General features: G+C 26.9%; 1 protein-coding gene across 2 annotated transcripts; it reads left to right on the top strand.

Annotated features, from left to right (window-relative positions):
* Positions 1 to 2823: 2823 nt before the first annotated feature.
* LOC122511461 (polyamine-transporting ATPase 13A3) lies at positions 2824 to 21431 on the top strand. Of its 2 annotated transcripts, none has more exons than XM_043626686.1 (10): positions 2824 to 3118; positions 14052 to 14136; positions 15367 to 15594; positions 15671 to 15801; positions 15896 to 16052; positions 16171 to 16375; positions 16566 to 16904; positions 17032 to 18506; positions 18669 to 18850; positions 19227 to 21431. In XM_043626686.1, the coding sequence occupies exons 1-10, from the start codon at positions 3103 to 3105 to the stop codon at positions 20648 to 20650; spliced, it is 4242 nt and encodes a 1413-aa protein (XP_043482621.1). In that variant the 5' UTR covers positions 2824 to 3102; the 3' UTR covers positions 20651 to 21431. The 2 variants fall into 2 exon arrangements, with proteins under 2 accessions (XP_043482621.1, XP_043482620.1); XM_043626685.1 differs by lacking the exon at positions 2824 to 3118 and adding an exon at positions 9725 to 9860.
* Positions 21432 to 23241: the final 1810 nt, after the last annotated feature.

The raw sequence follows: 23241 nt of genomic DNA, 5'->3' as shown, positions 1-23241 counted from the left end.
GAATCCTTGAAATTTAAGATGAAATCAGGGCCAAATAGAATGACAGATAGGACAAGATAGGTGGCATAAGTGCGTGTAATTTCAGATAAGGAGCACTGTACACGACCCAGATACATTATATATTTATTTAATTTTTTTTGGGGGGGGGGTCAGAATAATCAGAACTGGTTAGTTTTAAAACCCTTGACCTAAATTTCCTTATGGCTATTGAAAATAATTTATTAAGGAAAAAAGGTTTAAAAAATTATTCATTCAAGAATTCTTTTTATTCAATGATGAAATTTTTTGTCCAAGTTTTAGTATATTAATTCAATTCGTTTTAATTTGATTCTAATTCCTTGTAATTTGGTATCAATTCGTTTTAATTTGGAATTAATTTGGTATCAATTCGTTTCAATTTGAAATTAATGTGGTATCAATTCGTTTTAATTTGGAATTAATTTGGTATCAATTCGTTTCAATTTGAAATTAATGTGGTATCGATTCGTTTTCATTTAAAATTAATTTGGATCAATTTGGTTCAATTTGGTATCAATTCGTTTCAATTTGAAATTAATTTGGTTCAATAAGGTTCAATTTGGTATCAATTCGTTTTAATTTGAAATTAATTTGGTATCAATTCGTTTCCATTTGAAATTAATTTGGTTCAATTTGGTAGCAAATCTTTGAAAATTAGTATCAATTGATTGTAATTTGGAGTCAAGTTGATTTAATTTGGTATTAATTCCTTTTAATTCGGTATCAATTTATTAACATTTGAAATTAATTTGGTGACAATTCGTTTCAATTTGGAAATAATTTGATTAATTTCAAATTGATTAATTTCAATAATTGCAACTTTTTGCACTTCAGAATCAATTCGTTGTAATTTGGAGTCAAGTTTTTTTTATTTCATGTCAATTCCTTACAATTCGTTATCAAAACGTTTTAATTTGGAATCATTCGTTGCAATTTAAAATAAAATTTAGTTCAATTTGATACTAATTCGTTGCAATTCGGTATCAATTCGTTGCAACTTGGAATTATTTTAATTTAATTTTGTATCAATTCGTTTTAATTTGGAATTATTTTGATTTAATTTTGTATTAATTGCTGGCAAATTCAAATCGATTCGTTACAATTAGGAATCAAGCTTATTGAATTTGGTATCAATTCGTTGCAACTTGAAATTATTTTGATTCAATTTTGTATCAATTCTTTGCAATTTAGAATTAGTTTGATTCAATTTTGGATCAATTCGTTTCAAATTGGAATCAATTTTACTCAATTTGGTATCACTTTTTTGCGAATCGATATTAGTTTTATTGAATTTGGTATTAAATTCGTTGCAATTTGGAATTATTTTGATTCAATTTTGAATTAATTGGTTGTAATTTGGAATCAATCTTATTCAATTTGGTACCAATTCCTTGCAATTTGGAATCAATTCGTTCCAATTAGAAATCAAGTTTATTAAATTTGGTATCAATTCATTGTAATTTGGAATTATTTTGATTCAATTTTTTGATCAATTCTTTGCAATTTGGAATTTATTTTATTTAAATTTGTATCAATTCGTTTTAATTTGGAAGCAATTTTACTTAATTTGATATCACTCATTAAATTTGTTATCAAATCGTTGCAATTTGGAATTATTTTGATTCAATTTTGTATTAATTCGTTTCAATTTGGAATTAATTTGGTATCAATTCGTTTTTATTTGAAATTAATTTGATTCAATTTTGTATCAACTGTTTGCAATTCGAAATCAATTCGTTGTATTTTAGAGTCATGTTTATTTTATTTGGTGTCAATTGCTTGCAATTTGTTATCAATACGTTTTAATTTGGAATCATTCGTTTCTATTTGAAATCAATTTAGTTCAATTTGGTACCAATTCGTTGCAATTTGAAATCAATCTGATTCAATGTTGGGCCAATTTCTTGAAAATCGAAATCAATTCGTTCCAATTGGGCATCAAGTTTATTGATTTTGGTATCAATTCCTTCAAATTCCGAATTATTTTGATTCAATTTTGTATCAATTCGTTTCAATTTGGGTTCAATTTGATTCAATTTTAAATTAATTATTTGCATATTAGTATCAATTTGATTCAATTTGGTACCAATTTCTTGCAATTCGGAATCAATTTGATTCAATTTGGTATCACTTATTTCTAATTCGGTATTAATTTGATTAAATTTGTCAACAATTGGTTGAAGTTCAGAATAATTTTTAATTATTGTTTAAAAAAAAAAAATTATCTTATTTAGATGGTGTTCGAATATTATCGACAGTCGAAAGTATTTCTTGCCTTAATGGATTCGAAATGACCTCTTGCTGTCCTCTATCGGTTTCTCTCAACACTCAACAACTATTTTTTCAATTTCAAACAGTTACCGACATTCTTTTCTTCTAAATTCTCAAAAAAAAAAAAATAATATAAAACCAAAATATCTTTTTCTATCAATTATTATCAAAAAAGAAATAATTATTTTTATAAAAATTATCTTTTATTTTCTTAATTTAATTATGTTGAGTGTCAATAACAAAAAACAGGAAAAGAAAATTACACGGATTGAAAATACATTCTAAAAATTTTTTTTTTTTAATTTATTATTTAATTTTCTATTTAATTATAAATTATAATTTTTTTATCTTTCTTGAAAAAAATTTTCTTATAATTAGAATAATATGCACGGACATATTTCAGAGTTATAATATATGAAGATCACATTGTCCATTAAATTGTGATAAGAAAGACACAAATGGGGCAAAATATTAACCAATCAGATGTTAGTATTAATAACTAATCTAACCAAATATGTTTTCAATACAAGATCTTATTTTGTTTGAATTTCAGTAAGTAAAGTGTTGATTGAATAGCATGCGGGTATAACATGCGATTCGCGAAAAAAATTGTTAAGTTTTATGGATTTAATTATTATTGTTTTTGATTTTGGCTAATATGGACTAATTGACAATATGTGATTCAAATTAAACAGTGTTTCTTTCTTTCTCATCATCAATCATTCACGGATTACGCTTTATTTATCTGATAAATTTATATACAGAAGTACAAAATTTGTTTTCATCTATATTACAATCAAATTAAAATACAACATGCACAATGAAAGCGGTAGGAATGTTTTCTTTCATTACATTATGTACTGTTTCATGAAAATCCACTTATTTCATAAAATATATAATGTAAATAATATTAATATTAATTTTAATTAATATTTTATTATTTTATTATTTAGTTATTATTAATATTAATATTAATATTAATATTTTTAAATATATTTATATACCAATTTTAGGAAGAAAAAACAATTACAAATTAACAATACTTTCTTAAATTTAAACAAAGTAATGTATTTTTAACTGACACGGTAATGAGACAAGCCTTACAGGCACTTAAGTAAATTAAGAATTTTGATAAATGAGAATAAAAATATTTTCCAGTTGTTTCTCGTCAAGAATTTTTTAAATGTTCAAAATTATCCCAATATTATACTGAAATATTTTAATAAAATTGTTGAAAATAAATAAAAATTTGAAGGAAATAAATAACAAAATGTATTGGAAAATTAAAAAAAAAAATTCTCTGGTTTTCTTTTAAATTTGTACATAAAATTTATTATATAATTAAAAATAGTTTATAGCAGAAAAAAGTACTTTTTCTGTCCCATTAGGCAATATTTAATTCATCTCTTCCTCAAGGTATATAAAATAAATTGATGTTAGACTTTGATAATTTCAAGCAAACCGATAATTTAATTTTTTTATTGTTCAATGAAAATTACTCTCAAGCTTGTAGAAATACATTTTATGACAATGTCAAAAGATAATAATTTTATTATATCAATGATATTTTAAAAATAAAATTTTTAAATGAACAGTAAACAAAGGGGAATTACAGACAGCACCAATGTAGTCACATTATATTTTATATTATATATTATATAAATATAATATTTATATAATATTTTATAATATTTATAATATTATATAATATTTTATATTATTATTTTATTTTGTATTATATTTGAATTTATTATTTATATATTTTTTTCTATAATAAATACGTAAATACACATACACAAAGATATACATTGTTATCACAAATAACAAATTATTTTTATAATTATTTTATGAAACTAGACACTTTCCTATAAGTTTTCTGTTATAAAGAAATAATTTTATACAATATTGAATAAGAGAAAAAAAATTCATTCTCATTTTCTTAAATTAAGTTTCACTATTGATGATATAATTAATTGTTGTTAAAATTGCGAAAAGGCTTCTAAAAATTTGAAAAAAGAAAAACAATAAAGATTGAAATTTAAAACCAGTTTTAACATAAAAATTGTCGTAATTTTTACAAAATAATCTGTATTGCGTAATATGCAACAGGTGAACTGGAGTATTTTTCCTCACAATATTAATGTAACACATAAGGAAATGAGTGATTATTATTATTCTACGTCACTGTAATTCCTAAAGATTTTTATAAAATGATTCATTCTGCAGTAATTAATTATTTTAAAATTTATTATACTTACAATGATTAATTTTATGAAAATTACGAGAAGAAATTAACTCGGGTAGTATTCAGAGTACCTCATCTTTAGTATTTACTATTATTAGTAATCGTCTAATAAAGTGTGTAATGCTCTAAAATACTTAAAAGTATCCAACAATATTTAAAAGTATCCAAAAATACTCAAAAATCCCTAAAATACTATAAAAATCCCCTACAATATTTAAAAGTATCCAGTATAACACTCAAAAATACCCTAAAATACTATAAAAATTCCCTACAATATTTAAAAGTATCCAAAAATACCCAAAAATACCCTAAAATACTATAAAAATCCCCTACAATACATTAGAAATACCCTAAAATACAATAAAGTACCAAAAATTCTTAAAACTAATATAAAATACTAAAAAAATACCCAAAAGTATTAAAAATATATTTAATAATTATAATACCTTAAACTGTACACAAAAATAGTGTAAAATATCTTAAAATACACAAAAATACTGTAATATACCCTAAAATACTACAAAAAACCTCAAACACCTAAAAATACTATCCAGTACTTTAAAGTATTCAAAAATTAAAGAAAATACTTTAAAATATCAAAAATATTTAGTGGTACACTAAACTGTATGAAAAAATACTGTGAAATACCCTAAAATTTAGAAAAGTTACTAAAATACTCTAAAATACTCTATAAAATAAATGGAAATGCCCTAAATTACTGAAACATATAGTAGAACATTAATATAAAATACTTTTGTGCAACACCTGTAAGGAAAGTAATACTTTGCATGCCTGTAAAGTATGCGCAAAACAGTACTTTGCTGCACTAGTGCGGCAAAGAGCTTACTTTGCTGCCAAAAATACTATCCAACATTTTTAAAAATAAAAAAATTCAAGAAAATAGTTCAAACTACCCAATACACTATATATTAAAATATTCAACAGTACTATAAACTTTATTAAAAAAATACTCTAAAATACCCTAAATAATACACAAAAGTTCTTAAAATATTATAAAATATGTACTCTAAAATAAACAAAAATTACTAAAAAACTATTGATTGTTACCTTAAACGATACCGATGAATATTCAAAAATAGGGAAAAGTATTATGAAAAAAAAAAATAAAAATACAAAAATACCCCAACAAACTAAAAAATACTTTAAATTTAAAATACACCTAAAAATAATATAAAATACTGTAGAATACTCAAATAATAAAAATACAGTTAAATATCCAAAAATACCCTAAAATATATTATAAAATACTACAAAATACTCTGAACTATTCAAAAATACTTTAAAATTTTTAATAAACCCGAAAATTTCTGTATAAAATTTTCATTAATGTTCTAAACTATTTCCAAATATACTCAAAAATACAGTTAAATATCCAAAAATACCCTAAAATATATTATAAAATACTACAAAATACTCTGAAATATTCAAAAATACTTTAAAATTTTTAATAAACCCAAAAATTTCTTTACAAAATTTTCATTCATATCCTAAACTATTTTCAAAAATATTACAATTTTCTAAAATACTCTGTAATGTTACTTGAAAAATGAGTATAAGATTTACTCTGTAATATTTCAAAAAAATATAAAAACTTCTGTATATAAGAAAAATTAAAAAAATTTTTAATTATTACTGCATAACATCAATGTAATATTACTGCAATAAGTGCAATATTACTGTAACTTTACTGTAACATTGCAAACCAAATTGATACCAAAAATGTGGATCAAATCAAAAATTGATCCAAATTTTTGTTATCAATTTTCGGTTTCAATTTTTGATATCAATTTTTGGTATCAATTTTTAGTATTAATTTTTAGTATCAATTTTTTGTATCAATTTTTGTTATCAATTTTTGGTATCAATCCGCTTTAGTATAAATTCCATACTTTCAAGAAAACTATGATGCTACTTGGAAAAAAATCTATTATTTAAAAATTATAATATTCTTTAAAAATTCTGTTACCTTCTGACAGGTTCTACTGTATACGCAATATAGTTAAATCCATTCTGAAGTTTTATCATAAAAAATTCTCGTATTTTTTTTTCTTTTCTCGAAACCATAAAAATGTTTAAAAGCAAACTCAAAATCCTGGTAAATGGAATAAAATAATAATGATACACTAGATTGTATATCTACAGATATATAAATTATATATATATGTACTTTGGATTAAGTAAGTTATTGGCACGTGTACTTTTAGTTCAAGCCTTGAACTGATATTAAAACAAAATTAATTTTGAAAATAAAATATAACCTATATAATATATTAATAAACCCTTATATGTGTATATACCAATATGAATTTAATAGTGACGGAAGAAGTTGACTTCAGAGAAACTGTGGATATACTTCTTCACTAATTGATACTATTTCTGTATTTTATTTCAATTCAAGGTCTTTGCCTTTTTGGGTTCTTTATTAAATTAATTTCAATTCATAAATTTTAATTCATAAATTTTATTTCATAAATTCTATAAATAAATTCTATAAATAAATTCTATATATTAAATTCAATAAATAAATTCTGTAAATGAATTCTGTAAATAAATTCTGTAAATAAATTCTGTAAATAAATTCTGTAAATGAATTCTAAATAATATTTCAAAATATAATAATATTCTAAATGTGGGAATCACTGTTTTTCTGCGACTGTCTGCGACTATCAAATTGAGACAAAAAAAAAAAGGATCAAAAGTGTTGTGAAGCAACGGTTTTGATTTTTTTTGTCTCAATTTAATAGTCGTAGAAAAACTATGTTTTGAAAATTTTTTAAACGTTTTGCTTGGACTTTCATTGAAGCTGAAGTTTCTTCTAGTTTCTTCTTTTTGGAACTTGCAACAAACCAAATTTTAAACAAATTTTAACAATTTTTAACAATTTTTAACAAATTTTAAGAAATTTTAAACAAATTTTAACCATTTTTAAACAAATTTTAACAATTTTTAACCAATTTTAACAAATTTTAATAAATTTCAACAATTTTTAACAAATTTTAACAAATTTTAATAAGTTTTAACAAATTTTAACAAATTTTAAAAAGTTTTAACAAATTTTAACAAATTAAGTCCAATATTGTGTCAATATTTGGAAATGTTGAGTAAATTCTGTATTATGTCCTTCCTGTGGTAAGTGGGGGGCAATATTGAGGCAACATTGCCTCAAAATTTCCGGGCAATCTTGCAATATTTTCGTGCAGTATCAACTCAATATTGAGCTCATGATTGAATCAAATTAATATCAAATTTTTTCAAAATTTATTTACAATCATATTTGATCAAAAATGTTCCAAATATTTAAAGTTTTTCAAAACATTGTAATTTTAATATTCAAAAAAAAATTTTTTTTACATTAAATTTTTTTTTTATATTTGAAAAAAAATGTCAACCTCGAGAAACCGTGCAAAAGTCGATATTATACGTACAGCCCTGATGAGAACAAACAAACGACATCAGAACAGAAAGCTAACGCGCAAGTCTTCAGCTAAAGCCCAAACGATTCCTAATTCGTATACGCGTCGGGGATTCTGAGAATAATAGAGCGAATCTTATACAAAAATTTTTCACAACTCCAAAATATTAACAGAAACCCATTAATTCAAAAAAAGAGTAAAAATACACCCAATTTTATTTATCACCATTAAAATAATAATTCAAAGTTTACTGTCAATAAGCATCATCACCGGTTTATTTTAAGAGAGACGAGAGACCTCCACTTGAATGAGATTGTACACGCCATCTTTACACAATAGAATGCAATATTCGTACATTGTTGAAAAAGACGACGACTCATCATTTATGTGGAATTTCGCCGTGTCAACTGATCAGTTAGTGTAGTGTAACATCATTTCTCGAAAAAATTCAACTTCGTCAATCTTCATTTCTCTCCCATGTTTCGAATAACACACGTTGTTCCTCTCGTCATTTCATAAATGAATCAAATTCAGTGCAAAACAAAATTTGTGAATAAAAAACAATAAATGCAGTGTCAAAAGTTGAAAATTTTAAATTTTAAATTTTAATTAAAAAAAAGTGTAAAAAATAATTTTTTATTTTTCGTTTCTTCATTTAAAATAATTCAGTGAATAAAAAAGGAAGTATACTTATGCTAATCAGTATGAGAAAAATGTTTGGTATTAATAACCATTCTTGTGGTTTTTGTGCACTTAGAAGTCCTAAGGAGAGTAACATTTTTAAACGAATCATTTAAATTTCTTTTTCCACCTTCCAGAAATTTTTTGTTTTCAAAAGACTAAAAAAATTGAGTGTTTTGACTGTATTTTACATTTGTTTTGCTATTCAACAATTTAAAAAGTGATTTAAAAGTGAATTTCTTTCATTGCCGATCAAACACACCGACGGCAGAATAAAAATTATTCCTTAAACCCGTAATGTATTTGAGATCGCACTTTAGAGCAACAGGGAGGCACGTGTACAATATTGAGGCGTTTGAGAATCACTGGAACAAATTTGATTCAGTGTTGATTGAAAGAAAATCCGAATCAAATTTAACAGTCTTCATTAAATCGCAAGACTTATTTGCAATATTGGAGCGCGGAATGAGCGAGGGTGAACGAGCAGTAACAACGCCTCACATTGGATGGCGAAAACTCACTGATCCTGGTGACTGACACGATCATCCAAAAATCAGCCCAAAACGATAGCACCAGCTGCAAATTATCAAATTTCTGACTCCTTCATTAAAACAATTATTAATTAACATTTTCCAAGGCAAAGGACGTTCATCGTGGTCCTGACCACAATTCAAAGGGAATTTATTTTCCCCGGATAAAAAAGGAATTTTTCAATTTTTCATTAATCAAATGCAATCAAACGGCCTCATAATGAAAACATTAATCGTTGCAAAAAAATTCTTGAGAATGAATGATAACCAATGTCGGTAGCAGATGGCTCACCCGGAAAGGATTGGTCTCTATTTCCAAAACTTCCGGATCGCGAGTTCTTCCTGAAATTTTCAAAAGATTCTCCACAATTTTTTCGAGACTTTTTTAAAAAAGAAAAAAACCAAAAAGTCAAAGGACAATAAATCTTAGAAAGTTTTAGTATTTATAGAAACTAGTGATTTTAGAAAAAAAAGGAAGAAGATAAGCCGAAGGTGTGTGCCAAAGTCTCTTGGTATTATTTCAAAGAATTTTCACAAATTTCTTAATTTTTACAAAAATGCCAACTACACCCAGTAAACTCAACATCAGTTTTGGGAGGAATTCATATAGTGTTTTTGGAAGCAGATGTAATGGAGGCAATACAAAACAACAACAGGAACAAAAAACGGAATTGTTAGAGGGTAAGGGGAATTTATTATAAAGAAAAAGAAAACGATGTTCTAGAAAAAAAAATAGAAGGAACATAGCAGAAAATAGAATATTATATCATATTATATAAAATAGAGTCAATGACTCGATTATTCATCGTCATGACCCAGTTAGTCATCTTTTTCTATGTATATCATCTATATTATCCAACTTAATAATCATTATATTTTTCTAAAAATCTTTTATCAGAAATAGTAAACAGTTTAATTACTTTACTATCGTAGCGATGACTTGGAGAGTAATAATTTTTTTTTTTTTGTAATGAAAGAATATCTTTAATTAGATCTTCATGAATTAGAAATAGCACTCAAAGAGTTTATTTAATAGAAGACAATTATGATAAGGAGATCAGGCTACGGATCGACTTTAAGGAGCAAAAAAAAGCGCTTAAGTTGATTAAAAATACAAAAAAAAGTCGAAAGAGTCTAAATTACTTTTTCGACATTTTTTTGTATTCGACTTTTTTTTGTCACAAGAATTTTATTTTGTATTCTCCTGATTTTCCCCTTTCACTGATTTCTAAATTCAATTTTTCAAAACTTGAATAATTTTATTAAATAAATATTAAGAATTCTTATTTGCTTTTCCATGGAAAATAAAATTAGAAAAATCCCAAATTAAAACCTTCTGAAATTTAATAATTTCCTAAAATTACAATTATAACCCTTCCAAAATTTAATTATTTTCTACAATTTTTAACTAAACTTCATTTCCAAATTTATTTTTATTTTTTAATTTTTCTTTCAATTATTTAAATACAAAAATTCAATTTTTCAGAATTATTGTAACTGTAAATGTTTATGGTTCTTTTTTATAAAAGTTATCAAGATGAATTACTGAAAATATTTAACCAAAAATGTTGAAAGTAATTGATTTTTAAAAAATTAAAATAAAGAAATTCTTAAAATTAATTCTTAAAATTAATTTTCAAATGTATTTTTAAATAATTTTTGAAATTTTATAGGTTTTTAATTTATACAATTGAAAAATTTCCAAATAATTGAAATTTGGTAAAATCTTTTAAAAATAATTGAATTTTTTAAACAATATAAAAAGAAATAATTAAATTTTTATGTAGAATTTTAATTTAAAAATTTTTTTTTAATTTAATTCGACTTCTGTCTCAGTTACTACCAGGGCCGTCCTATTTTAATTAAGGAGTCAAATTAGGAAAATTTTTACTAAAATTAGTCAAATTTGTATTAAAATTAGCCAAATTTTAACCATTTTTTACTAAAATTAGTCAAATTTTTATTAAAATAGTAAAATTTTAAAAATTCCTATTAAACTTAGTGAAATTTGCATTAAAATTAATTAAATCTGCATTGAAATTAGTAAATTTTCAAAAATAATTGCTGAAATTAGTAGAAGTTAGAAAAATTAGTCAAATTTCAAAAATTGGTAAGATTTGTATTAAAATTAGTAAGATTTCGAAAATTAATAAGTTTTGTATTAATATTATTATAATATCAAAAATTTGTACTAAAATTAATCAAATTTCTTTAAAATTAGTAAAATTTAAAAATATTGAACAAAAATTATTAAAATTTCATAAATTTTTACTAAAATCAGCCAAATTTGTATTTAAATTAATCAAATCTGCATAAGAATTAGAGAATTTTTTAAAAATTGTACTGAAATTAGTAGAATTTGTATTAAAATTTAAAGTCAATTTTCAAAAATTGGTATAATTTGTAATAAAATTAGTAAAATTTTGTATTAATATTATTATAATTTCAAAAATTTGTACTAAAATTAATCAAATTTGTATTAAAATTAGTAAAGTTGAAAATATTGAACTAAAATTAGTAAAAATTAGTAATTAGTACAAAATTAGTAACCCATGAGCTTATAGAGATTTATTTAAGATATTTAATTTATTTGTTAAAATTGATTCGGAAAATTGATAGCTTCTTCACCTTTAAAATTAGTAAAATTTCAAAAATTTTTAGTAAAATTAGCCAAATTTGTATTAAAATTAATTAAATTTCCAAAATTTGTAGTACAATTAGTCAAATTTGTATTAAAATTAATGTAATTTCCAAAATTTGTAAAACAATTTAGTCAAATTTGTATTAAAAATAGTCAAATTTAAAATTTTTTTACTAAAATTTGTAAAAAAAATTAATTAAATTTCAAAAAATAGTAAAATTTGTATTGAAATTAGTAAATAGTAAATTTTTAAAATTTTTCAGGTTTTTAATTTATACAATTGAAAAATTTCCAAATAATTGAAATTTAGTAAAATTTTTTAAGAATAATTTAATTTTTGAAAAAATATAAAAAGAAATAATGAAAATGAAAAATTTTAATTTTAAAAATGAACATAATTTCTCCAAAATTTTAAAAACTCTAAAAAAGTAAATTTTAAAAAAATTTTAATTTATTTTGTTCGAAGATAATTATTGTATTGGAACAAAAATAAATCTAATAAAAATTAATTTTTAAAAATTATAATGAAATAATTTTAAGACTCAGTTTTTTTTAAATATACAATGTAATTTTACGAAAATAATTGAATTTCTTTTAAAGAATTTTTGTACAATTTAAAAAAAAACAAATTTTTTATTGAATTTTAATAAAAAACTGTTAAATATAATTGTTTTCTCCAAAGTGTTAAAAATCTAAAAAATTTCAATGTTATTATTTTTTGTACGTATTTGAATTTTCGGAAATATGTAATTGAAATTATTGAAAATAATTGAATTTTAACAAAATACAAGGAAAAAATTCTATAAGTATTACTTTTTTCAAAAATATTTTTATATAATTTTTAAAAGCTTGGAAGAAACTTGGAAGAAAAGTCGAAAAAGTCGCAATTTTTGAAAATAAGTCGAAAAAGGCGCATTTTTTGAAAATAGTAAAAAAAAGTCGAAAAAATCATAATATTTAAGGCCTGGGAGATTGAAACTAATTGCGAATGTTTCTTTATAGTGAAATATTCTAAAAAAAAGAGTAAAAAAATGTTTTCATTCTATTTCGAATTTTGCATTGACAGAATATTTACTTATTTGGCAAAATTCCATTTCCTAAAAATGTGAATTATAATATAGAAAACTTTAGGTATTAAACTAAGATTTCTAATTGTAGCCTTCTCTGACCTTCTTACCTGGCTAATAATAGCATTAGTGTTGTTATGAGGGTCATTCATTAATTTACTCTCGTGTCTTGACGTAGTGTACCCCCACTGCCACTACTACTACTACAAGGGTTTAAAATACTACTTTTCGGGCATCATTAGCATCACAGGTCATACGGACATTAACCCCTCGTTAACCACTTTAGGTTAATTACCTTTTTTTCCTATAAAGAATTCCTTTGACATTCACCAAAAAACGACAAATTATTATTTTTATTTATTTTATTATCATACGCAAATTATTTTAATATTGTAAAATTAATAATTACAATTTTTAACAAAGTTAAATTCAAAAAAATTAATGACATTTTTCGAAAAAGTCCAATTATTGTCTAAAACTTTAATAGTATCTATTCTACGAAAGACTTTTATTATTTTCTATATTTTAATAAAATTCTTTGAATATGAATTTATTTTAGAATTAGGTATTTTAAATTAGTTTCTAAATATTTTAACAAAATTCAATAATTAACTGTTTAATTTTACAATTATTGAGAAACACAATTATTTTTTAATAACTTGATAGAAATTATTCATAAAATTCAATTATACTTTCAAAATTTCCATTTTTATTAAAGAAACTCTATTATTTAAAAAAAAATTTAAAGAAATTCCTCAAAAGGAAATTTACAAAAAAAAAAATTAATTTTCTTTAAAAAAAAAGTTATCGTACTAAAAAGTTACAACTTCGTGGAGAATCACCCATATACTGTTTCAGCAAATATAAAATTATAAGTATTCAAAAAGAAGAAAGAAAAAAAAAATACTCGCTCTCAACAAATTATGTTTAGGAATTGTAAAATAGTCTTTGAAACGATTAAATCACGTCATTCTTGTTGAGTCGGTCAGCTGCATGAAACGTATATATTAGAGAAAGTATATTCTGTACACGGTATTAGTAATAATATAACGAATCACATGTGGCTTATATACTTCAACGCAGTGTATATAGTGTTTCGCGATCATCATAATAAGATTATATTTCAAAAATCGATGACTGCTAGTAAAATTTTTTCAATTTCAGGAACAAGAGGCAATGGCCTTCATCATCTCAAGAATGGCGTGGATTACGTCAATCCAGGCGAGGAAGATCAAATGGAAATTTACGGGTATGAATTAGTCATTTTTAATTGAAAATTAATTCATTTATTTTCTTTTTGTCTTTTTAAAAATGGGATCTTTGACAAAATAATTGAGATCGTTCATAAACTACTTAGCATTTTTAGGGGAAGGGGGGGGGGAGGTAAACAATTTTCTACTACCAGCAGAAAAAATTGCACTAATTTCAAAGAGAGGTGGTGGGGGGAGTAATTAAAATAATTAAATTTTTAATTAAAGTTCCCAAATATATGGGGCTATGTAGTTTATGGACGAACTCTAAGGAGAAAGGAAATAGTTATTATCGTATCAAGGGCGCAAAATAGGTGATTGCGCCCATGTTGCGAACATAATTTTTTGTCCTAACTGCATGAAAAGTATAGCATTGAGGGCACGAGCGAAGCGGGCGCAAAAGTCCAGCAAGCGGGCGTAAAAGTACTTTTGCGCCCGCTTGTGTGACGTCAGCGGGCGTAAAAGAACTTTTGCGCCCGCTTCCCCGACCCCGGGCGAGAATCAGTTACTTTGCGCCCACTTTAAGTGCCCGAAATGACATACTTTTCGTGCAGGTAGGACAAAAAATTTGTTAGAGTATAAGTAGTTTTATCTCTTTAGAAATTTTTACCGATTTTTACAAACCTACGAATGTTGGTTTTCGTTAATTTTAACAATTATTGTATTTTAATCTCGATTTTAATAATTAGACTTTAATAATTATAGTTTCATAATTCTGTTCAAATTTAAATAATTGTACTTTAATAATTTTAATTCAATAATTATAATTCAGTAATTATACTTCAATAATTATATTAAAAAAATTATAATATTCGAGTGTTAATATAATTATCTCTTAAATAATTAAATTGCAAGAAATGCACACGATAAGAAATGTAATTCTTTTTACATTCTTACACATGTATATCAAAGGTAATTTGTTTTTGAATAACATTCTTTGGTTGATAAAATCAATAACACTAATGTTCTCTTCGTTAAAACTATACTCATGATAAAACAATTTCTGAACAGCCACAGTTTTTCTAAGGATATCAAATTAAGTCAAAAAGCGAATCAAAAGTGTTGCGAACCAACATTTTGATTCGTTTTTTGACTTAATTTGATATCCTCAGAAAAACTGTGAGAGAGAGAGAGAAAAAAAAATTTTTTCAGGGAAAAGTTATTTGTTGAAAGAAAATATTAAATGAAATGAATAATAAAATATTTCTGAAATAATTAATTGACGACAGGTATAAAAGGAACGCAATTCAAACTGCCACAACTTGGTGTCTGATCATCATCACAGGGGGACTACTTAGACTGATTTTCCATTGGGTTCCGCATTTAATGTTGCAAGCAACCCATTCAAAGTGTCTTTTGGAAGAGGCTGATACCGTTCTGCTTGTAGAGAAATTTCAGGGCAAACACACAAGTTATTATGTGAAGAAAATAAAGACTCTTACTGCTCAGGAAGTATCGTATGTATTACATGATTATTTTTTAGAATTTTCAAAAATTTTTCAAAGTTGTACGAAAATTTTTTCTTTCTTTTAGAAAAGCATCCTCTGACGGAGACTGCCTAATTGACAATGAACCATGGTCGGAAAATGATAGTATCATCACAGTTTCTGAAGGCAAAGAATTTCCAATGTTATCAGTTCATCTTTCAGGTGGTCAATTTAAATGTAAGTAATTTCTAATTAGTAATTCATCACTGGAATTTGTCAAAGAAAATTTGTCAAAGAAATTTGTTATCAAATGAATTTTTCCCCTTTTCAGCGGTTCCATCAATCATTACATTTAATTGCAAGAAAGTTATCTACGTCTGGGAGAAAGATAGAAGTGAATTTGTCAAACTTAGAGGATTAGATAGCGGTGTACTTACTTCCACACTTCATCAAATGACTGGACTGAGTTCACTTGAACAGTACATGAGGTACAATTGTCTCTTAACTAACAATTTATTGTTATTTCCCTAGGTTTTATTATTAAAATATTTTTCCATTTTATTGTTTTGTTTCCTGCATCAAAATTTCTTTCTTTTTATTCTTCAGACGCAGTATTTATGGTAACAATGAAATAGTAATTTCGGTGAAAACAATTTTGACATTATTGTGCCTCGAGGTTCTAAATCCATTCTACGTCTTCCAAATCTTCAGTTTTAGTCTTTGGATTGCTGACAATTATGTTTATTATGCGATGGTTATTCTTACAATGTCGGGTTTTAGCGTTGGAATGGCTGTCTTACAGACTCGACGTGTAAGTATTTGGGAATAATTATTGATTCGAAAAATTAGTAACAAGAATTTAAAAAAATCAGTAACTGTAACTGCATAGGAAGAGTATTCTATATGCTAAAGAATGGTGGAGTTTGGTTAAGGATGAAGATGATTATTTTAAAGAAAAAATTTAGTAACAGATTTGTCTTAATGTTTGCAATTGGTTTCAGAATCAACAAAATTTACGCACTACGGTTGCGTCTTCCGATGTTGCAACAGTATTGCGTGATCGAACACTGGGTCACACTTGTGAAGTACCTGCAGAACGTCTTGTCCCTGGAGATATATTAGTCATTCCCCCTCATGGTTGTCTGATGCCCTGTGATGCTGTTCTCCTCACTGGTAATTGCATTCTGAATGAATCAATGTTAACTGGCGAATCTGTTCCCGTCACTAAGACTCCAATTCCCTCATCTAAGGAGATTATGTACGATACGAAAGAGCACGCCAGGCATACCCTTTACTCTGGTACCAAAGTCATTCAAACCAGATATTTTGGTACCGAAAAGGTAATGATTTATTTAAATTATACCCAAAATCCTAACAATCTAACTCTAATAAACTTTCCAGTAAATTACGAACTTTACTAACTTTGATGAATTAGTTTTGATGACTTGGTTTTTTGATGAATTCCAGGTGCTGGCAGTCGTGATAAGAACGGGCTTCAACACCAGCAAGGGAGGTCTAGTGAGATCGATTCTCTATCCACCGCCAGTGGACTTTAAATTCGAGCAGGATTCATACAAGTTTGTTATAATGCTCGCGGGCATTGCCGGCATTGGAGTGATATTTACAATTGTAACCAAAGTTTTGAGAGGCGTTCCAAGTAGTCATATAGTGTTAGAAGCCTTGGATCTCATAACAATCGTAGTACCGCCAGCTCTACCTGCAGCCATGACAGTAGGAAGATTGGTAGCTCAAAATCGATTGGTGAAAAATAGAATATATTGCACTAGTCCAAGAACAATTAATGTTTCCGGTTCGCTCGATTGCGTGTGTTTCGACAAAACAGGCACATTAACAGAAGACGGTCTCGACATGTGGGGAGTGGTTCCTAATTCATCGAAGAAATTTCAAATCCCCGTTAAGGACATCACCATTCTACCGCTTAATAACGTACTCATTGGAATGGTAACATGTCACGGTATTACAATCATCGATGGACAATTAGTAGGCGATCCGTTGGATTTAAAAATGTTTGAATCAACCGGTTGGGCGTTGGAGGAGCCAAATGTTTCCGATACATCGAAATTTTCCATGCTCTTTCCAACGGTTGTTCGTCCACCACCGGGTTCGAAACTTCTCGATCAATCGTTCAGTGAAGTAAAAGCCTCGCCAATGAGACAGAGTTCAACAACATCCGAAATGGCGGAGAACATCTCATTGAATAACATGGAGAGTGTTTTTACAGAATCAACAGCTGACCTAGCCGATCAGGGTTTGGAAATTGGTATCGTTAGACAATTTCCCTTCACATCGAGTCTACAACGTATGAGTGTTATCACAAGAACATTGGGAGCGAATCACTACGATTTGTATTGTAAAGGAAGTCCTGAAATGATTCTCAGTCTATCGAAACCAGATTCAATACCATCGGATTTTAACAGTATTCTTCAGGAATATACATCGGAGGGCTATCGTGTAATAGCCCTCGCTCACAAGTCTCTTAATCGTTTAACTTATGCAAAAGTCCAGAGAATAGTACGCGAGAAGGTTGAAAGTGATTTGTCATTCTTGGGTTTTGTGATACTTGAGAATCGACTGAAACCGGAAACAATGCCTGTGATAACCGCTTTAAACGCAGCATCTATCAAAATTGCAATGGTCACTGGCGATAATATGCTAACTGCATTGTCTGTCGCTAGGGATTGCGATATTGTCAAACCAGGAATGCCTGTTATTGCAGTGGCCACAATTTCACAACAAAATCAAATTAAACCTCAGGTCTACTTCACCAGAAGTGATAGTCAACATAGTCCAATGTCTCCCAATGGTCAAGGTGATTTTAGCGAAATGACTGACCTCAATAGTGTCATCAGCTTAGAAACAATTGAAAGTGGCTCCTTTAGTAATCATCAGACGGGGAATAATTTAAACTACCTCTCTGATAAGTAAGCATACAATCTAATTTTTTGTTTCTATTTCTTATTTCTGGTTCTATTTCTGATTTCTGTTTTTATTTCTAATTTCTATTTCTGATTTCTGTTTCTGTTTCTGTTTCTATTTCTTCTTTGGTTGATTCTATTTTAAATTACTTTTTTAATCTGTTACAGCATTTATCATTCGAAGAATAAGTACGTTTTTGCTCTCACTGGAAAAACTTGGGCCATAATCAAGCAACATTATCCAGAATTGATACCAAAGTTAGTAACAAGAGGAGCTATTTTTGCGAGAATGTCTCCGGATCAGAAACAACAACTTGTTCAAGAACTTCAAGCATTAGGTTATTATGTCGGTGAGTGAATGGAAATTTTTCCTAATTGCTTTTGTAGTTAATCTGCAGTACCTCTTGACTGTCATCTTTGGAATCTTTAGTTCCAAAGCCAATAAACTTGAAGTATTTCCGAATTCTTCAAATGCCTAATGTTTCATGATTTTCGCAACTGAACATTCCGAAGGTGTCAGATCTGTTAGTTTCAACTTTTCGGAAACTTTCGGCACTTAGGTCTCTTGAAGGTTTTCAGAAAGCGATTGCAAAACAGAAGTCCAAAAGCTACACAGCATCAAAAGTTTTCTGAAAGTTGAAGTTGAATGTCTTCCACCTTTGAAATCTTTAGTTGAAAAGCTCATAAACTTGTTAACTTTTTAACTACCCAATGTTTCACTTACAGCGATGATTGGCGATGGAGCAAACGATTGCGGCGCATTAAAAGCAGCTCACACTGGAATTTCATTATCAGATACGGAATCATCAGTGGCGTCTCCATTCACAAGTCGCGAGACAAATATTTCTTGTGTTCTGACAGTGATTCGTGAAGGCCGAGCAGCACTAGTCACCTCTTTTGGAATATTCAAGTACATGGCTGCCTATTCACTAATTCAATTTGTTTCCGTAATGTTGCTCTATGGAATTGAATCGAATTTAACAGACATTGAATTTCTCTACATTGATCTCTTGATTATATCGATTTTCGCCTTTTTCTTCGGTAGAACTGAAGCTTACGCTGGACCTCTAGTCAAAACACCACCACTGAACAGTCTCTTTAGTATCACTCCAATAATCAGTCTATTTATACAAATTCTCCTCGTCTCATTCTTTCAGTACATAAGTCTCTGGCATCTTCGGCAAATGGAATGGTTCAAACCGTTCGTGGTTGCCGAGGATAAAGACGATGTTGGCTGCCAAGAGAATTACACAATCTTCATAATCAGTTCCTTTCAATATATCATGCTAGCAGTTGTTTTCTCCAAAGGACCACCATACAGAAAATCCCTTTGGACAAATTATGGTCTACTATCCGCTTTTATACTCCTAACCGTATTCTCAACCTACCTCGCCATCTATCCTCTCGAATGGTTCCAAGAACAATTCGAATTAGTTTTACCCAAGGACATGAATTTTCGTTTCTATATCGTCGCCTATGGAATTGGTAACTTTTTCCTCTCAATCCTTGTCGAATACTTTTTAGTCGAATATCTCTTCTTTGGCAAACTGCGTCATCTCTTGTTCAATAGAAACAAAACAAAGCGAAAGTATCTAGCAATTGAAAAAGAAATGGCTCGCGATATAAAATGGCCACCTTTGTCACTAGAACCACTACCAGAATCAGCACCCGATATACTAATCCGACAAAGTGTGACGGAAATTAAAATCGAAAAACGTCAACCCGAACCATATATTCAGCTTGATGTGGGATTTTTGAACGACACTGAGAATGCGACATTTAAACGTTTCGGTTCGGCAAGAGAGGTGACACTAAATCCACGTTCATTATTTGATGATAAAAGAAATACAGTCTCATTGCAAGCGGTACCTTGTTTTGAGGATAAAGATCTAACGATTAAAGATCAACAACTTGAGCTTGAAGTTAAACGAAGACATAATTCAGAATCGGAGAATGGAATAAATCATTATGAGAATATATCACGAATTCATAATACAAATCCAATAGCGACTCTTCCTAGGAATTTGGTAGCCAATCATCAACAGCAGAAACTTAGACAATTTAAAGATGTATTGATTCATAAAAGCGAGGACTCAAACCTCAGGCCGCAAACTCAAAGTGTTCTTGAACTTGATATTCTGCCGTCCTGAGATACGGCCTCGCTCAAATTTCCGTTAGTAAAAAGAATATCGTCTAAATTTCGACAATGGTGCTATAATGCCTGGCTCATTAATTACGAGCATCAACTGTTGAATAAATTTTGCATTTATCGGGCCTGGGTACTTTGTTCTTGTCGTCAGATTGTGATGATTTTCTTAGCGGAAATACGAGCTAAAAATTACGTGAAACAAAAAAGAAAATACTTATATTATATAAATTATTATTATTATTATTGTGTTTAGAATTTTTTTTTGTGTCTTAAAGTCTTGTTTTTATATTTTAGTATTTGCAATTGTACTCCTCCTGACAAAGTATTATTATCATTGTTTTAATGTATGTACAGTTTTGTTTTTTTTTGAAAGAGATCCATTTATTGGATTATTAAATCCATTAAAGATCCATTAAAGGATTATGTTTAGTATGACTCGATTGTATTCTCATTAGACTAGATTGCAGGTCAAATGGACGCGATTTTTAGAAATTATATTTAAACTTCATGATGCATGGTGCGAATTTATTTTATACATACATGTAGACAATGATTGCCGAGTTTTAAGGAAAATCGATTAGACAGTCAAGGAAGTTTTTTTATTGATCTATTTTTCTTTTCAACTATTCGTTTTAATTTATCATACTGATTTTAATTGTGGAGTTAATTTGGTACTCTTGGTACACCAATTTGTATCAAAGTAATCCACATTTTAGCATTAATTGAATACTCTTGTTATCAATTTGATAGTTTGGTACCAGTCTGATCCAAATTGCACTAATTTAATTAATTTAACAATTTGGTAATTTTTTTATCCAATTACTGTCAAATCCAAATTTTTGCAGTTTGGTACCAATTTGCTACTTTCTGTACCAATTGGTATTATTCAGATACAAATTTTGGCATTAATTGAATACTCTTGTTATCAATGCTCTACACTTTTGGTATCAAATAGGTATTTTTGTTCCAATTGGCATCATTATCAACTTCTTGAATTAAATTGATACATTTGTTATCAATTTGGTACTTTTTGTTCCAATTGGTATCAAATCCAAATTTTTTCAATAATTTAATTTTAATACTTTTTTTTATCAAATTGCTACATTTTGGTAGCAATTTGATACTTTTTCTACCAATTGATATTAAACTGATTGAAACTTAAGCATTAATTGGATACTCTTGTTATCAATTTTCTACACTTTTTGTATCATTTTGGTACTTTTTGTTCCAATTTGCATCGAATCCAAATTTCCTGAATTAAATTAATACTTTTGTTATCAAATTGGTTTTTTTGTTCCAATTGATACTACATTCAATTTTTTAAATAATTTAATTTTAATACTTTTCTTATCAATTTGCTACATTTTCTTAATAATTTGGTATTTTTTGTTCCAATTAGAATCATAACCAAGTTTTAACATTCATTTAATACTTTTGATATCAATTTGGTATTTTTTGTTCCAATTGATACGAAATCCAAATTTTTGCATTAATTCAATACTTTTTTTATCAATTTGGTACATTTTCGTATAAATTTGGTACTTTTTGATCCAATTGGTACCAAATCCAAATTTTTGCATAAATTTAATAATTTTGTTATCAATTTGGTATTTTTTGATCCAATTGGTACCAAATTCAATTTTTCTCAATAATTTAATACTTTTGTTATCAGTTTGGTATTTTTTGTTCCAATTGGTACCAAATCCAAATTTTTGCATAAATTTAATAATTTTGTTATCAATTTGGTATTTTTTGATCCAATTGGTACCAAATTCAATTTTTCTCAATAATTTAATACTTTTGTTATCAGTTTGGTATTTTTTGTTCCAATTGGTACCAAATCCAAATTTTTGCATAAATTTAATAATTTTGTTATCAATTTGGTATTTTTTGATCCAATTGGTACCAAATTCAATTTTTCTCAATAATTTAATACTTTTGTTATCAGTTTGGTATTTTTTGTTCCAATTGGTACCAAATCCAAATTTTTGCATAAATTTAATAATTTTGTTATCAATTTGGTATTTTTTGATCCAATTGGTACCAAATTCAATTTTTCTCAATAATTTAATACTTTTGTTATCAGTTTGGTATTTTTTGTTCCAATTGGTACCAAATCCAAATTTTTGCATAAATTTAATAATTTTGTTATCAATTTGGTATTTTTTGATCCAATTGGTACCAAATTCAATTTTTCTCAATAATTTAATACTTTTGTTATCAGTTTGGTATTTTTTGTTCCAATTGGTACCAAATCCAAATTTTTGCATAAATTTAATAATTTTGTTATCAATTTGGTATTTTTTGATCCAATTGGTACCAAATTCAATTTTTCTCAATAATTTAATACTTTTGTTATCAGTTTGGTATTTTTTGTTTCAATTGGTACCAAATCCAAATTTTTGTATTAATTTAATAATTTTGTTATCAATTTGGTATTTTTTGATCCAATTGGTACCAAATTCAATTTTTCTCAATAATTTAATACTTTTGTTATCAGTTTGGTATTTTTTGTTCCAATTGGTACCAAATCCAAATTTTTGTATTAATTTAATACTTTTGTTATGAATTCGGTATTTTTTTGTTCCAATT

Source organism: Leptopilina heterotoma, unplaced genomic scaffold (genome assembly GCF_015476425.1).
Source record: "Leptopilina heterotoma isolate Lh14 unplaced genomic scaffold, ASM1547642v1 Lhet_83, whole genome shotgun sequence".
Taxonomy (NCBI): Eukaryota; Metazoa; Arthropoda; class Insecta; order Hymenoptera; family Figitidae; genus Leptopilina; species Leptopilina heterotoma.
The sequence above is the reverse complement of the archived record's forward strand: the minus strand, read 5'-3'. Positions and strand labels throughout refer to the sequence as shown.

Excerpts from the sequence above, each read along its gene's own strand:
- LOC122511461 (XM_043626685.1), top strand. The coding sequence starts at position 9,737 with ATGCCAACTACACCCAGTAAACTCAACATCAGTTTTGGGAGGAATTCA. Across the intron at positions 15,802-15,895 it reads TTCAGGTGGTCAATTTAAAT|CGGTTCCATCAATCATTACA; the intron begins GTAAGTAATTTC and ends TCCCCTTTTCAG. Across the intron at positions 18,851-19,226 it reads AGCATTAGGTTATTATGTCG|CGATGATTGGCGATGGAGCA; the intron begins GTGAGTGAATGG and ends TTTCACTTACAG.